Here is a 17,285-nt window from a genome sequence, read left to right as displayed (position 1 = left end):
GTCATTAAGGATTTGGAAACCTGCACTAGGATCAGCTGAATTTGCTTCACTCTAGGATACAGGTGTCAAACTCAATTGCATCACATGACATCATGTGATATATTGTGATGTTTTTTGCCCTTGCGGAGCTGGGGTGGGTGTGGTTTGCATGTGATGCATTCAGCCCGCAGGCCACTAGTTTGATGCCCCAGCTCTAGGATATCAGTCAAACTTGAGTATGTGTTCCAAAATTTGGAGGATGACTAATGAACAGGCAGATGACAGTCCAGACTAGTTTATGATAAGCAGAAGCTGATGTCCCAAGTCCACCACAGAAGACTCGTTCTGAATTGCCCAAACTTTGTTGCAATAAACCAGTTTGCAACAAACCAGTAAACCATGGAAGCTCATCTCAAGCTGTTTAGGTTGAATCTGTCTATATAAAAGCAAGTATTTAACCTTATTAATTGCAATATTTTAATTAGATTGTTAAGGATGGTGTAAATGTATTACAGAGTTCTCTTCTCACATACACACATCAGCATTCTTTAGTTCCCTGGAATACTAATAACCTCAATGGATCTCTTGCAACATAATTAAATTCCAGTTTAAGGTTTATAGTCTATTGAGGCTGGGGAAGGAAACAATAGCTTTGCCTTGGATAAAAGAAGGGGTCTGAAAGAGTGGAAAACAGAGGAGTTTTACTTTCTGTGGTCAGGTAGTGTGAACTTTCTGGATAAAGAAATAAAGGGGAAGAGGGAGGAAAGCAAGGCAGAGAATAAGGTAAATAAACTAACCCCAAGATGAACCTTGTTAATTAAATTATTTCCACTATAAGCTAATTTTGGGAAGTTGGGGAATAAAATTGTTTTCCTTGAAACCTTGGGGAAGAAGTCTTCCTCCGAGATAGGAGTATAATTGTCTTGGATGCAACCAGGGCTTTTGAAGCTCTCTATATATATAGCAAAAAAAAAATTTAAAAAAATACAGGAGGAGGCAGAAGGAAAAGAAATAAATTCCAAATAATTAAAAACTAAATTAAAAACATCTATAATATGATTATGAATAACAACCTAAAAAATGCTTAAACTGCAGGGCTCAGAATTCCCTGAAAGCATACTCAAAGTCCAAATCTACAGATTTATTTATTGATTTATTGATTTATTTATAAAAAGACATAATTCAGTTTCAACACAAGATAGAATACAAAGAAACAGAAAAAAAATAAGTGGGGGGGGGAGGACTCAGGGAAAAACAAAATTGGGTGTGTGTACAAAACTTGGTGAGAGTTTTTTTAGGCAGGTGTTAAACGTTCCAAGGGAAAAGACAGAAACAAAGCAAGAGGAATTCCCAACAGTTTTTTACCTAACACACTTTGTACACAATGTACACAATGAAACAGGGCATCAGCTTTTGAGAACAAGCCAGAATAGAGCCAATAGAGGCAGGATCAAGATTGTTAGTGAGATAGCATGTTTTATGCCAATATAGTTTGAATGATTTGAGGATGAGTAGAGAGTACTTTATTTTAGTAGTGGGGGAAAAGCCAAAGAAAAATGCTTGAAATAATATAAAAGAAAACTTATTTCTATCCATCTTTATTATTTTTATAAGTAACACAAGGCGTAGGAAATAGGAGAATTCATAGATATAATATACAGAAGAAAATCTCCTAAAATATAAATCTTCCAACAAGTCAGGCCTATATTTAAATAGGGTTTGTGTTTGCCACCTAATGTGTGAAAAAATAATCAGGAGTTTGAAGGCAGAGTTTAGATTTTATATGGAATATTCAGCTCTTAAGTGTTGTTTTTGTAGCAGCTGGGATTGGTAATTGTTAATTCCCCCAAACTAGACTCTCAGAGGTCTGATTAATAAGATTTATTAGGGAGAAGGTTAAAGTAACAACACTAGAGGCAAATACTTGCCTTTCAAATGAGAAACTTCTATATATGGGCAAATAAGGGCAGCAAATTTTGTTTTTTTGACCTATTTTCTTTGGTGCTTTTGAGACTGAAGAATAACAATGTGTGACATACACAGACTGAGTTTTTCTTATTGAAAGATGCCATGCTGCTCATTTCTATTTCTTTCCTCCCAATTCAGGGAATAAATATAAAAGAGGAATTTATAAAATTTACAGCTTATAAATTGTAGGGCAAGATATCACCGGAAAATGTTGTGCTCTGCAAAAGATTTCCAATGGAAACATATAATTTAGTAGTATAGCAATTACATAGAGAGATATGAATTCCTTGAAAGTGGAATGGGAAATAGAACAATTGGGGGGAAATAAAGATATTACCCTCTTGAGGCTATTTCCCCCCCAATGGAAACGTTTTTTTGTTTTTTTAATATGAAATATATCCTAATTTACAATGGTTGAAATTTGTTCTGTGTTTGTAAATAAATTGCAAAATAAATCAAACATGAAATGTTAATTTAACTTTTAACAGGCAAAACTTGTTTTCAGATGTTCATAAATGTGATTAAAATGAATTACTTTTAATTTATAGTTTATCTCCTACCTAGGGAACAAATGAGGAAATATCACATTTCTTAGAATTCTGCCTTTTGTTTACAGTATAACAGATTTTATCTCCATGCCTAGTATACCTATGTCTGTCTCTTTCTCTCACTCCCCTTCCCTTAAATACTGTGTCTCTGAAATTAATGAGTTAAATTGAGCTTTTTCTGCTCAATAATCCTTTGACCAGAAATCTCAGAAATCTGTCTCCATAATTATATAACTTGACAGAGCAATCTTACATAAATTTATTCAAAGGTAACTTACTAAAGTTAAAGGGAGTTCTTTCTAAATTAGTAAATTTGTGGTTATAACTCTGGATTAATGAATTTAGAGCATAGTTCAATTAAATATTGTATCTATATTATTCCCCTTTTTTCAATTTATTCCACTAATGTAGGAATAATTCCAATTTATAATTTAATATTTCTAGCAAATATGTTTCCTCATGTTTGTACTTTGAAAATGGTTGAGTGGACAAGAGGAAACAGATTATGCATTAAGCAACATTAATATGTACACACACTTTTTAGATATCTGTATTTATAGTTTAATACCCTAATCATTTTCACTTTTGAATTTCTATAATAATATAAAGAGATGATAAATGCTTTAAAGCATTAAATAGGAAAGGTGCTGCATTTATTCAAATAAATAAAATCAGTTTGCCTTATTTGTCCAGCATTGTATATTATAACATCAAAAGTCAGCTTTGCCTTAAGCTTCTGTTCTTCCACAATATTTAAGACTTGATTTTAAAGCAAAAAACATCATAGATGTTAGCATAGAAATCAACCATAAATAAACACAATAAAAATAGTATTATGCAAACAGAGAATTATCAACTTTTAAGGAATCAAATTACTTTACATTTAAATAATTATTAGCCTAAAGAACAAATGTAGTAGGAAAAACAGTTTTTCAGACTACAATTTTCTAGAGCAAATAAAGTTTTGTTTTCTTCTGTTTCTGACATTATCAATTTCTAGAACTACCCAATTCACGATGACTTGAAGCAGCAAATCTGCTGAGAAGATTACTCCAACAATCTTTATTATAGATAAAGGAATTATGAATTCCTCAGGCTCTGAATTTGTACAGAATTCATTAGAGGAGCCATTGGATTGTTGGCTGTCTGAGGCAGGTTTTGTTATTAAAAAATTGGATTCAGTAAAAACAGACGCTGACTTGGAAAATGGAGAATCAGATTCAGAGTTGGCTGAGTACCAAGATTAAAACAAGATGGCGGTTAGAGAGAGGTAATCAGTAGGGATTGGTGCCACTCCTTGTGAAGAAAAGGTGTCACTTCCACTAATTAGCAAAGCTGGAGGCTTTTGTTTTGTAGAATCATCCCGCAATCTCTGTCCTAGTAAAAATAATTTTACTGCTTTTTGACCTGTATCTTATGACTGTGTAAATCTTTGCTAGTAATGTCCACAGAGAATTAAGTGTGCTAGTATACTGTAACTACTATTCTCTCTGTGTATGCATATACTGTATGTTCTTTTGCAATCAGCTGAGTAAGAAAAAAAATCACTTTTGAGGAATGTAAAGGTTTAATAAAATAAAGACTAAGATATATTGAATTTTATTATTTGCCTTACTAATTGATTATATGATCACAAGTTATTTTTTCTTTTTTTATATATTTTTTTAAAAATAATATTATACATAAAAATCCAATGTCTGTATGAACAGTGTGTTGTCTGAGTACAATTGTTTTTGAGAAATAGTATTAATAATAACAATAATATTCATAACATTAATGATAAACAATAATAACATAACATAACATTAATGATAATCATATAATAGTAATAATATTTAGTTACCCATTTTAATAAATTTTCAATTTAATTATTCATTTCCTTATGTTTTTAAGGTTCTAACTCCTGTTTCTGCTAGTTAGCCATTGATAAAACAAATCCCATGTTTAAAAGTATTTAGTTTCTTCCTTCTCTTTAATTTTGAACGTTAGTCTATCTATTTCTGCACATTCTAATATTTTTTTATAAATTTTCATTTGTAGGGATCTCTTCATTTTTCCATTGTTGTGCAAACACAATTCTAGCTGCAGTTAACACATGTAAGATTAAATATGTATTCCCTTTATTATATTTTTCTGGTAGAATACCCAACAAAAATATTTCTGGCTTTAAGTCTATGTATTGCTTTACTATTTTTTCCAACCATATGTGTATTTTTGTCCAATATTTGTTTGCCTCTGGGCATGTCCACTACATGTGGTAGTACAAACCCGGGTATCTGATTACATTTCCAGCACTTAGCAGACATATCCTTAAACATCTTTGCCAATCTTGCTGGTGGAAAATGCCATCTATAAAACATTTTTTATATATATATTTTATATGCAATTGACATCATGTTCTAGTTTGCAAATATTGGCTAATGATATTCTTAATGAAGTGATATATTTCAATTTGTTTAAGAATCTGAAAGAAAAAATCATGAAAATAACATCAGTGAACAGAAGGGTAATTTGCTAACAGACCAGAAGTGGACAAATTATTTCAGTTTCACAATGCAGACTTAAGTAGAATTTGTTCATTGGAACCTGTGGACTAAATAAAATGAGCAGAGGCATCACTGACAGAGATTCTACTTGTACAATATAATTTCAGACATTTAGTTTGTATTTTCTTGTAAAGACATTTATGCTTTATTGAAGAAGAGAATACATGGTTGAACTGTAGGGTTCTTGATGCCATCTAAGATCAATTGCTTGCTTGTAAATGTTTCATTACGCAGCTAGGTAACATAATCAGTGCATTAATGAAACATCTAAAATATACACTTTTGGGGGGAAAATGTGATCATCATAGAATTAGAGAGTTGGAAGGAACTATTTAACCTATTTGATCCAGCCCACTGTTCAATACAGGCATTTAAATTAAAGCACTCCCAACAGATAGTTTGAGCAGATTCAATGGAGAGCTCACCAGTTTTAAATGTAGCTGATTCCACTATTAGAAAATTCTTCCTCATTTTCACTTCACCTTTATGTAGATGTTATTATTCTGGACAATTTATTTTGTCAAAAGAAGTGTTTAAATGATATTGATCTAACCAACCTCAGAAAATAACATTGTCATTGCAATAAATATTAAAATATTCCTTTAAAACACCACCTAAAGACTAAGAAGCTTCTGGGAACTAAGAACAACTGCAGGAATGGAAATTTCTCTGTATTTGATTGCTTTTCTTCTGTAAATATGTGTTTAAAAAGTTAAAAGACAGAGTTAACATAGGAAATTGGGTTATGTACTTCACAACACAAATAACTAGAAAGTATTGCTTTTATCTCCTAAGGGACTATGAATAGTCAAGATTACACCAAGGATGCTGAGGTTATATTCATATCTCATGGCAGTTTCTTAGGCCTAGCCCAAATTTTTAGCAAGAAGTTGAAGAAACTAGCATGAATCTTGCTAAAGAACTCATTTTTAGTGACAATCATTGTCAGCAAACTCTGTCAAAAATAAGGGAGTCCATGTTTTGGGCAGAGACTTATCATAGAACAAATAAAAGGAGTTTAGCTTACAACAATGTATCCTCATCAAATATTTTTAGTACGGTGCAGAAGATAATCCTACTCAGTTTTGGTTATTTTAGAACAATAGCAGCATTCTATTATTATGTTAGGTATGGAATGGAGAACTTTCCTTTTTTAAAAAAATAAAATAAATGCAAAATGCTTTTTTTTATTCTTTATAAATTAGCCCAATAAATGGTCAAAGCTGAGATACACAATCCAGCAAATAGGTCAGAGAAGAGAAATAACTCTACAATGCCTAGTGCTAGTAAGCAAATCAGCAACTTCCAGTGAATAAAGTTCAAACCATAATGGTTTTGATACAAAGAAATTACTTTAAAAGTACCAAATGGGCAGTAAAAAAAAGAATTGTAAAAAACTGCAAAGTAAGTAAACCATCTAAGAAGCTGAAATTTAGCACTGTTTAATATTATAGATGTACCTAATGATAAAACCCTGTGACAAGGAAAAAGGCAGTTGTTTATCAAGCCAAATGACTGCTGAAGTAGAACAATCCTCATTTCCCCTAATGTCTGAAGATATAATTATGCCTAATCTCACTTACTGTACATGTAAGAACTTTGCTGTTAGTAAAACTGACAACCCTAAATCTATTCTTAACAAATTAGCTTTTATAAATTATTCCAAATCTAGAGAAATGTTTTATTGGAAATTGCATTTCTTGAAACATTGCATCATCAAATTAATGTCAATTCTTATAAATAAGCTTTGTGAGGTTAAATATTTGGGGTTTTTTTTACAGTAAGAACAATTATTACATTGAAAACAATATAGATAGCAGATGGTATATTTAATCTTTATAAGAAATAGTAAGTAGCTCATTTTTACAAAAGCCAAAACATCAGTTATGAAAGTCTGAAGTCCACACAGTCAAACCACTGGAAAAAGGAATTAATCAGTCAAATCCAGCTTTAAAGTCTGAAAATAAATTAATATATATCTCTTCTATTAAATCAAATTCTTCAGCAAAAGAAATAGACATCAAGGATGGAAATAGTGAAGAGTTCGTACTTTTTGTTTCAAATGTTTTATAAGCAGAGATATCTTTGGTAAATTTCTAGGAACAATATGCTATCACTGTCCTATTAAAATTAAAATATTTAACTTAATTATCATAAATATTTATTTTTCACCAGCTAAAATAGACTATAACATTAATTAAATTTGGGTGAGAATTGGAACAATATAGCCTGCTTCTAAAAATTCAACATATAGAATATACTTTGAAATTCTGGGTGATTTAAATGCCAAAATTAACATTGATAATGATGCTGTAGTAACCAAGTAAGATAAGAGCATCAATTATCTCAGTTTTTGTCTAGCCAGTTTTTGTAATAAATAAAACTTAATAATTTCAAAGTTGCAACAGCACAGAATCATCTCAGTAAATTTACATTTAATTGTGGGTAGGGAACAACAGTGCTAGATTACTGTGTAGTATTGTCAGGCCTAGAGGATAAACAACAGGAGAGGAATAGAGTATAATAAGAACCATACTTCATTGAGTTAGCTACAGCAACAAAACTTGCAATATCTTTTTTTCCTCCCTGTTGTAAGCATTGAGTCAGAGACAGCCAGCTTGAGTCTCTTCCTACTTTGACCGAGATGCCCTATGCACAGTTACTCATGCGCTGGTCACCTCACAGATTGACTAGTGCAATGCTCTCTACATGGGGCTGCCCTTGAGGACCACTCGGAGGCTTCAGCTGGTGCAAAATGCAGCTGCGCGGGTTGTGATGGGAGAATCCCGATACTCCCATGTTACATCCCTCCTGCGTGGTTTGCATTGGCTACCGGTTGCCCTCCGGGTGAGATTCAAGGTGCTGGTGTTGACCTATAAAGCCCAACATGGCTTAGGACTAGGATATTTGGCGGACCACTTACAGCCAGCAACGATATCCCATCGCCCGGTTCGCACCCATAGAGAGGGCCTACTCAGGGTGCCGTCGGCTAGACAGTGGCGGCTGGCGGCCCCCAGGGGTAGAGCCTTTTCGGTCGGTGCACCCACCCTCTGGAATCAACTCCCCTTGGAGCTCCGATTAGCTCCTGACCTTCGCACCTTCCGCCGGGAATTAAAAACTTGGCTTTTCAAATCCCTTGACCTGGACTGATGATGGGGTTTTAATTGGTTTTAAGGGTTAATTTTAAAGTTTTTTTAGATTTTGGTCTTTATTTTATATTGTGGCTTGTGTTTTATTGTTGTGAGCTGCCCTGAGTCCATTGTGAGATAGGGCGGCATATAAGCCGAATAAAATAAATAAATAAATAAATAAAACTATCTGTTTTCCCAAGGCTTAAATAATGTTTTTGCTCTAATTTCTTTAAAGCCCTTCATAGCATGGAACTGGGTTATTTGAGGGACCACTTCTTCCTGATTATATCTACCTGTACAATCACATCTGGCAGAAGAGTATGTTGTGGGTCCTGTCCGCTAGGAGATTCATGGGGACCATTGATGGGACCCCGAAAACAAGCCTTTTTTGCCATGTCATTCACCCTGTGGAACATCATCCCCATGCTACCATTGCCATCACCACCCCAAATTGAGATTGGCATCATCTCTGTCAACTTTTTGGAAGTTCCTTGAAACCTAGTTGTGTCAACAGGTCTGGGGATCCCAGGTGCAAAGTAGTTTTAATTTTTCTCCTTGTTATTGCTTGGGTTGTCCCAAAAGTTTTTTTTTTTTTCCAAAAGGCAACTGGACTTTGTTTTTTCCTTGAACACATTTTACTTCTCATCCAAGAAGCTTCTTCTGAAGAAGCTTCTTGGATGAGAAGGGAAACATCTTCAAGGAAAAAAACAAAGTCCAGTTGCCTTTTGAAAAAACACTTTTGAGACAGTCATGACCTGGATGCGTGAGAATCTCCATAGACATATTGCTTGGGTTTGTGGGTAAAGATAAAAATTGTTAAGACAATCAGAAGCATTTAGTGCATTTATTTTATTTGTTATTTCACACGTACACATACATTCATAAAGCTACAAGTCATGCTGCCATTGTTGTTTGACATTGCACTTTTGGGGGGGAGGGGCTTTAGGATTATGCACAAATAAGCCTAAGGTTGCATGTGACCTCTAAGCCATAGCCTCCTCAGCCTTGTGCTTGTCTATTCCTTGACACCTCTCTCTCCCCCCCTCTCTCTCCCTCTCTCTCTCTCTCTCTCTCTCATCAACAAAGTTTTTAATTAAATCTTCATCTCTAAACATGCCCCTCATTATACATGTTATAATGATCTCACACCCCCCACACACACCCAGGAGTGGGTTCTACTTACCTTTGCCACCAGTTCGCAATGGGATTGCGCGTATGCGATCTCTACACTCATGCGCGCGCCAAGCTTCTGCACATGCGCAGATCACCTATGATGACATCTGAAGTGGTGGGTGGAGCCTCTGGCCGGTTTTACTCCTGGTTCTTGCAAACCGGTCTGAAATGGGGGCAACCCACCACTGGTATGATCCCTTAGGGCAGGGATGTCAAACTCATGGTGTCATGGTGATGTCATGTGATGTATCAGGACTATTTTCCCCTTTGCTAAACCAGATGTGGTCCTGTGGGCCGGGAGTTTGGCAGCTCTGCCTTTGGGTGTGATCTTCCTTTTGCTTACCCACCAATTTCTGCTAAGAGTCTGATTTATTAGATTTTCATTCAGGAGCAGAGATATTGCCATGTTAGTATCTAAATATAGGACTCTTTGAAAAATGATGTTATGTTAATTATTTTTATTTCTGAGAAAACTGTTTCTTTAATGCAATATTAGACTGGGATTGAAATTTAAATCTCATGTGATTTTCTTTTTCCACATTGAACAGCATAATTAGGAGTATAAGAATTGTGCTGATCAAAAATATTTAATAATGTTTCAGAAAAACTTCAGAAAACACAGTCTGTTGTAAATTAATGTTTCTTCCCCTTATCTCTAGAATGGTATCAGGGTAAAGAATGAAGACATGATCATTTCTACAAATGAATATGGATAACTCTAATGAAATAAGCCTTTGAACTTTTATTGGCCTTTTGATCTGATGGGATTTACATTGATAGCTAGTCATTCAGATACTGAAGAGCCATTATGTAATGCAATCAAGGATTATGGGGGGAAAAAACAAGATTTTTGATCCTAGGGTAACTTTTTAAAAATGTTTAGGAAATAGGATCTCCTTTTTGTTTTGAAATTTAAAAAAAACCCTATCCCACAAGTGTTCTTGGTGTAAATAATATTGGCAGTATTTTCAGTTATATTTTCATGATTATAATATAGGCCTTGACATAAACTATGCATAGAATAAAGCGTCAGAGGGGACTGGAATTCTCAATGGCCAATTTTCCCTTATAAAGTACAACTAGAGTCTGAACCTATTAATTTGGTATGCTGTTCAAGTAAATACATTATAGAAGCAATTTATGTTAGCATTGAAATAAGAGAGCGGGACTATATTTGCTCTTTGTATGCAAAATAAAATAATTTTCTTTTATTGACTTGATAATTGGAAGCAGTCAGAAGAAAGATGAGGTAACTCTATCTAGTTTTGAAGAACTGGACTATTCTGAATAAGGTCATTTAGTTAGATGCCAATGACTAGAACCTTTAAGAGTAGCAACACCAGGCAAATACTAAAAAAATCTTGATTCTTCTCTCACTTGCATTGCACAGAGACATTACATGCCTACTGTTTTCATATGGAACCGAGTCTCATTTTAGCCTAGAGTGTTGTATGAACTCAGACTGTGTAGTTAGTTTATGGTTCATGTGCCATGCCACCTTAGGAAATTGGATTAATTAAGTAAACATTGATTAAGTTGAGTTAACTGTGTGTTAATTTTCCCAGCTAGCTTGATGCAACCGGGAAGATTCCCGCAGGGCTCTCTAAGCTTACATCAGTCTGCAACAGCAGTGTTTAAGCATGGAGGGTGGAGAGGTGAATGACAGATGAATGGGATGTGTAGTCTGGTGTCAAGGACAGCTGGATTTTGATTGGTTACAGGAGGCTTGGCCATGTGTTGATTTTGTATGCACAAAATAAGGCACAAACCAGGTGAGGCATACCAAATGGGGAATTCATTACATTTCTTCATTTGCTGGCAATTCTGAAAAATCTGCTGCTCAGATTTTCACAATAATGTTGGGAATTGGAACAGCATTTCTATTTGGGACATTTCTGAATCTGCTTTAAAAACAGACTTTATGGACAAGGAAGTTTACGAATGCAGATTCAATTCAACATTTCTTTAATTTATTTGGATTTGCATCTGAAAGAAACAGTGCAAGAATATTTCAATATCCAATAGAAATATACTTTGACATGGTTGACATATTTAAATACTGTATATCACTCTTAAATGTCATGCTAATTCAGCAATGACTTATAGGTGGTCTACGATTTAGGATCAAACATTTATGTTGCTAAGCAAGACAGTTGTTAATTGAGTTTTGTCCCATTTTGTGACCTTTCTTGCTACAGTTGTTTAGTGAATCACTGCAGTGATTAAGTTAGTAACATGGTTGTTAAGTGAATGTGGCTTCCCCATTGACTTTGCTTGTCAGAAAGTCGCAAAACATGACCCAGAGGCACTGCAACCATCATAAATACATGTCAATTGCCAAGTATCTGAATTTTGATCCTGGGGATGCTGTAATGGTCGTAAATGTGAAAAATGATCATAAGTCACTTTTTTCAGTGCCATTGTAACTTTGAACAGTCACTAAACTAATGGCTGTAAGTCAATGACTACCTGTAGTATGTTGGGAGTCTGCATTGGATATTTAAATGAATAGTTGATCATCAGATTCAATTGTTACCCAAAGATAGCAGGATCCACTCCATTCCAGAATCTGATAATATGTGACACACCCTCCTAAACAAAGAGTAATACATGGCAAGTTTTCCTTGGGGTGGCCCACTCTATGTCTGATAGATATTCCTACCAGCACTAGAATAGAATGGTTCTAAATCTTGAAACTTGATCTAGACAAATGAGAGGGAAATATAATAGGAGATATTATTGATATAGTCCATGTTTGTGTGAAAAAGGGCTGTTTATTGCTCTGTGAGGTCAACAAAGATACATAGTCATTTTAGAGCCAGTTTGGCTAGAAACCTGGAGCCTGTAAGTTCTAGTCCTGCTTTAGGCATGAAAGTTGGTTGTCCCTCTCTCTCAGCCCATTCCACCTCACAAGGTTGTTATTGTGGGGAAAATAGAAGGAATGAGTATTGTCAGAGTATGAATATTCAAAGACTGGAATAGGCATAGCAACAGCCAATGGGGACTGTTTAGATAGACGTGGTAACAAATCAGCCAATGGGGACTATTTGGAAACTGAAACATAGTATTTGTTTGTATGGGGCCATAAGAGACAGTTTGGAGTCTGGGCGTGGTTTAGACTTGTTGAACTGTATATAAGAGTCGGTTTGGCCTCTGTAATGGATACCTCTGAACAATATTAGCCTCTGTATCTCTCTACTCTGTAATGACTTGCTTCGATGAAAGCAAGTGCATTTGTCATTTATTTTTGAAGACATTTCGGTTACGCTTTTTTTTTTTTAGAGAAATACTCAGAAAAATGATGATTAAAGTTAGGGTGTCTTTCTCCCCCCACCCCCAAATAAATAAATTTAGCCCTGGCTGGAATCTGGCCTCTTGATCTCTGAACAGGAGACCGCTGCAGTGGCTTTCTGGAAGATGTAGTGTCCAGCAGCGGCAATGAAATCAAAGTGGAGGTGGGGCAACAGAATTTCAGAGCCCAGTACCTCAGAGTGTAAAACAAAGAGGCTGTCAGGGTTCCGACGGATGCCCTAATTAAACGTCCTGGCCTATGGCAACTCGAAAGCAGGCCAGGGATGCTTTGCGAATTGACATTGGCATCCTTTAGAGTAGAGACTGGAAAAAGACTGGAAAGAAAGGAGAGTGAGCAAGGGCTGTTCTGAGGGATAGAGAACTGCTGTGGCATTCTGGCCTGCCATAAGAGAGGGGATAATTCTAGTCCAGTCAATTCAGTCTAGTCAATTCACCTCACAGGATTGTTGTTGTGGGGAAAATAGGAGGAAGAAGGATTAATAGATACGTTCACCGCCTTGAGTTATTTATAAAAATAATACAGGCAGTACAATAATGTAATAAATTTAGAAAACTCCTCTAGTTGTGAAAGGTGGCTGGGAGACTGTGGGCCGGTTGATCTTTCTCAGTCCCACCACCTCATAGGATTATTGTAATAGAGAAGAAAGGAGCATGAAGTTTGTATGTTGCCTTGAGTCCTTGTCATTATTGTCATCATCGTCATCATCATCAGATTTTTTTAAAAACATTAAAATAGTCCCAAAGAAATAAAATTGGGAAGGGAGTTTGGTGGGCATGTTGGAGTCCATGAACAACTTGCTGTTCACTCTGGTTTACCTCCTACTCTGTAATTCTGCTAGCAAAGAAAATGTGATCTGGCCAAAGTTATGTTTGTCCTGGTACCCTCCAGGTTAGAACAGAGTCATGCACTTTATGTGGTACTATTTTGGATGAGCTTTCAGCCAAATTTTATGTACACCCATGGACCTAGAAATAAGAACATGTCATGGTATTATCTTCACTGGCTACCTGTCTATTTTACCCTTGCACAGGATTCTTTAATCCTTTTTTCATAGGCACCCAAAACAATCCACAGTTATCTCTAAATGACATGTGCATCATGACATTATCATGCAAGTAGGACAATTACCTATGCAAGCACATTTGTCACATAATTTGCATCCTGAAGTAGGACAAACATATTGTTATTTTCTCTGTCCACTGCCCCGTCCCCCGTCTCATCCCCCGGTCTCTCTGTAGATGCCGGTGCTTCTATAGGATCTTTCTTATTGTGTTGGTGCCATACAAATATGTGGGAATCATTCCAAAATATCCAATAGTTAACATTACAATTTGTGATAATGTTGTAAACTTTCTGGGATATTATTCTGCCAGATGCAATTACCACATGTACCAATTTAAAATCTAGCTCAGTCATTTCCACTGGCTTAGATCTGTGACCACAATGCACAGAACGTGTGATCTCAGAAAGCACTTTAGACAGAGCCCACTGTTTGTTCTGTTTTTCAGTAATTTCCTTGCCTGGATTTAGAGAAAATAGCACTTGGTATTCATAGAGATAATTTAGTGCATTGGTTGTTATCAGGAAAGGAGATATTGGTCTGATTAAAGCCTTTATGTGAATGAGATCTGTAACTGTATACATTATTAATGAAGTTAGGGTAATTGTAAAGTTTTATGACTTAGGGATCAGTAGAAATTGGTTCCATGGTCATTTTGAGAAATTACGAGAATATGCCTCGCACTGTGGGTGCTGATAGCTTAGCATTAGTCATGGTCTTCCTGCAGCCATGGCCTGTGACAGCACTTAATGATAGTCATTTTGTAGCGTGACCATGCATTAGAATAGATTTACAAGAGCATAAAATGTCAGATATCAAAATGCAGAGTTCTCTGTCAGTTCTTAGCACAAAAATCCCTCTATACAGCAAGGACTTTGGAGCAGTTATAACTCAGAGGCAAGGTAATCATTCCACCAGAAACAATGAGGTATTTCACAGAAAAATAAGGTCTCTAGATGCAGGAAATCATGGGATTATTCTTTTTAGTTAGTCACAGAAAAGTATATTTGGGAAACTCAAAAGGTTAGCAAATTTTGCCCTAATAGTGATCTGGGATGTATGAATTTTGTTTTCAGATTAATTGATGAACAAGTAGGAACTAAGTAAAGAAAGTTGACAAGATGACAAGCATTTGGATATATAGTCACCAGGAGACAAACTGGGTTTTCTCTATTTCATTTGGAAAGGTTCAAACTTGTAACTGATATTACTGCACTGTCTCAACTTCATCCTGAAAGTAATTTGTTTAAAAATTTGTGATGTGATTAGGCCCTTCAAGGACATTAAACATGATGCTTCAAACATCATAGTAGCTAAACTTTTTTTTCTATTGTCTAGAATATTCAGGATCCAAAATAGAGAGCAACATAGAAATCTAAGTTTATATGCAGGCAGCATGAAAAATGAGCTTGCCGGACTAGGATTTCAAAGCAGTTATCTTTGACTATGTTGTAATATTCAGGTTGTTAAAAAAATCTACAAATATGTTAGATTTCTCAGGAAGCAATTATGCCATCTAAACTTGTATATATCAAGTGTTCTGTGAAAATTTACTTCTGCTCAATTATTTCTTAGTTGCTTCCGTTATTATTCTACTTTTCCTCCAATAAGTGAATCAGTGAATGTGTCACCTCCATTTTAGATTGATAGTCAGTGAGTAAAGTCTCCTGGCAAATTTCCTAATTCAGCAGGAAGTTCAACCATCTCTCCAGTTCTAGTAGGATCAGCCAATCCTTTATATTACACTGATCCCTCAATCTAGCAATATACTTTGTATTCCTCATATTACTGTACAGCAGGAAAAGAATTGCAAGTAAAATTCTGAATGTCTTTTTCTATCTCATGTTCAGTGGAAATAATACAGAAGAACTCAAAGAGCTTCTTAAAACAAAATAATCATTCAAGTTCTGGATATAGTCAGCTGGCTTCTTATCTGTGAAATAGAGCATTTTTTTAAATGTACATAGTGAATTGTGAAAATCAATAATTTGAACAAGAAATATGTTTAAAGTGAGAACATTTCACTTTAATGCTTTTAGAATATAACAGTATGTTTGCCATCAGGACATTTACATGCCGGTCACTTTTGCTGGATGCTCAAGTTCCTTAAAATGTAATACCTGATTAAGGACAAAGGAGAATTTTTTTTTACTAATGATGGATGAAAAACTTGGCAGAAAAAAAAATTGCTACAAGCCAGGGAAGAACACTATTTTATAGAGTATTTTGATAAGGCTTGGTTTATTATTTGCAAAGAGAGAATGAAAGGGGAAAAAAATGATACTGGCATTGATAGGTAATATAATCCCTCCCACCTCTTTTTTTTCCCAATCAAGGATTTGAAGGTCTGAACTGTGAAATCAACTTTGATGACTGTTCCCGCAGCTTCTGCAAAAACAATTCAACGTGTTTAGATCTGGTTGAAGATTACACTTGTGTTTGTCCTCCAGGTTTTACTGGTAAGGTGTTGACTAAGATTGTAAATGAAAGAATAAATAATTAAAGTCTTTATTATTTCCTGCAAAGTTAAATAGCTGGCCGTGATTGCATTTTAGACATAAGTAATGTGTTATTTTGCAGTCAGGGTCATTGATGACGCCCTTTAATTCTCTGATCATAAGAGTTGAAATGCTGATATTATTTTCAAGTTAATTGACAATAAATTTTAAAAAGTACTTGCGATCCGTACTGTAGAAAAGGATTAATAGCTAGTAATGCTATGCAAATTCTTTGAAAGAGGTGGCTTTGAAACAGACAGGAATACATGCAGTGCTCTTCTTTTCAAATGGTTAAAGCAGCTATATCTTTCTTTTTTAGACTCATATGGATGGTTCTGAAAGGCTCTGAACTGTCTGCATAAGTAGGTGGATGCAGTTTCTGAAGCAGCTTCATGAGTCTTAAAGAAAGTCTATTGCATGTTCTCCTGCTTTGGTTAAAATACCTCTAGCAAACCTTTAATAACTGGTTCAAGTTAGTTATTACTCTCTGATGAGTATGCGTTTGTTGTAGAATTTACCACATGTTTGGTTCATTTTGTGGGTAATCTATGAGGGTACATGCTAGTAAATTTGAAAAAAAAAATGGGAATCCATTTTCCCTATCTTCCCATATTATTCTTATTTTATTGCAGTTCATCTCTTTTTGACATACTTTTTTTTTTTAAAAAAAATCTCTGCCCCTGATCTTTGTCAGTCATGCTACTGAAGAAACCAATGACTACTGTGAGAAGATAAATTAAACTTTGTATACAAGGATTATATGAGAATTGACTGAAGATTGCAGTTTGCCCAGCCCTGCTTATTCACAAACAAGAGATGGCCATTCTACATACAGTGATTTCTTTTTCTTTAAACTTTGAGTAAAGAAAAGTTATTGAGATTCAGTGCAAATGAGGATTTTCCTTTATTTTGGAAGAAGATACATAATTTTTTTTGGGGGGAGGAGTAGTTAATTGTGTAGTGGTTCAGATGTTAGGCCATGAGTGAGAAGTCCCAGATTTAAATTTACTTTCAGGTATAGAAGCTCATTGAGTTATTTTAAGACAATCACTCTCTCTCAGATTAACCT

General features: G+C 35.1%; 1 protein-coding gene and 1 long non-coding RNA gene across 6 annotated transcripts in view; one reads left to right on the top strand and one right to left on the bottom strand.

Moving 5' to 3' along the window:
- Positions 1-17,285, top strand: part of EYS (EGF-like photoreceptor maintenance factor) — a 765,120-nt gene that overhangs the window by 136,165 nt on the left and 611,670 nt on the right. Inside the window, exon 10 of the mRNA XM_087882471.1 lies at positions 16,055-16,177. Within this exon, the coding sequence (XP_087738597.1) occupies positions 16,055-16,177 (123 nt within the window). The remainder of the gene's footprint in view (positions 1-16,054; positions 16,178-17,285) is intronic.
- LOC117676871 (uncharacterized) overlaps positions 1-17,285 on the bottom strand; it is a 192,384-nt gene that overhangs the window by 43,582 nt on the left and 131,517 nt on the right. The window lies entirely within an intron of this gene.

Source organism: Pantherophis guttatus, chromosome 1 (genome assembly GCF_059756535.1).
Source record: "Pantherophis guttatus breed Tessera chromosome 1, ASM5975653v1, whole genome shotgun sequence".
NCBI classification, from domain to species: Eukaryota; Metazoa; Chordata; class Lepidosauria; order Squamata; family Colubridae; genus Pantherophis; species Pantherophis guttatus.
Note: the sequence above shows the minus strand (reverse complement) of the source record. Positions and strands in the feature narration are given on the sequence as shown.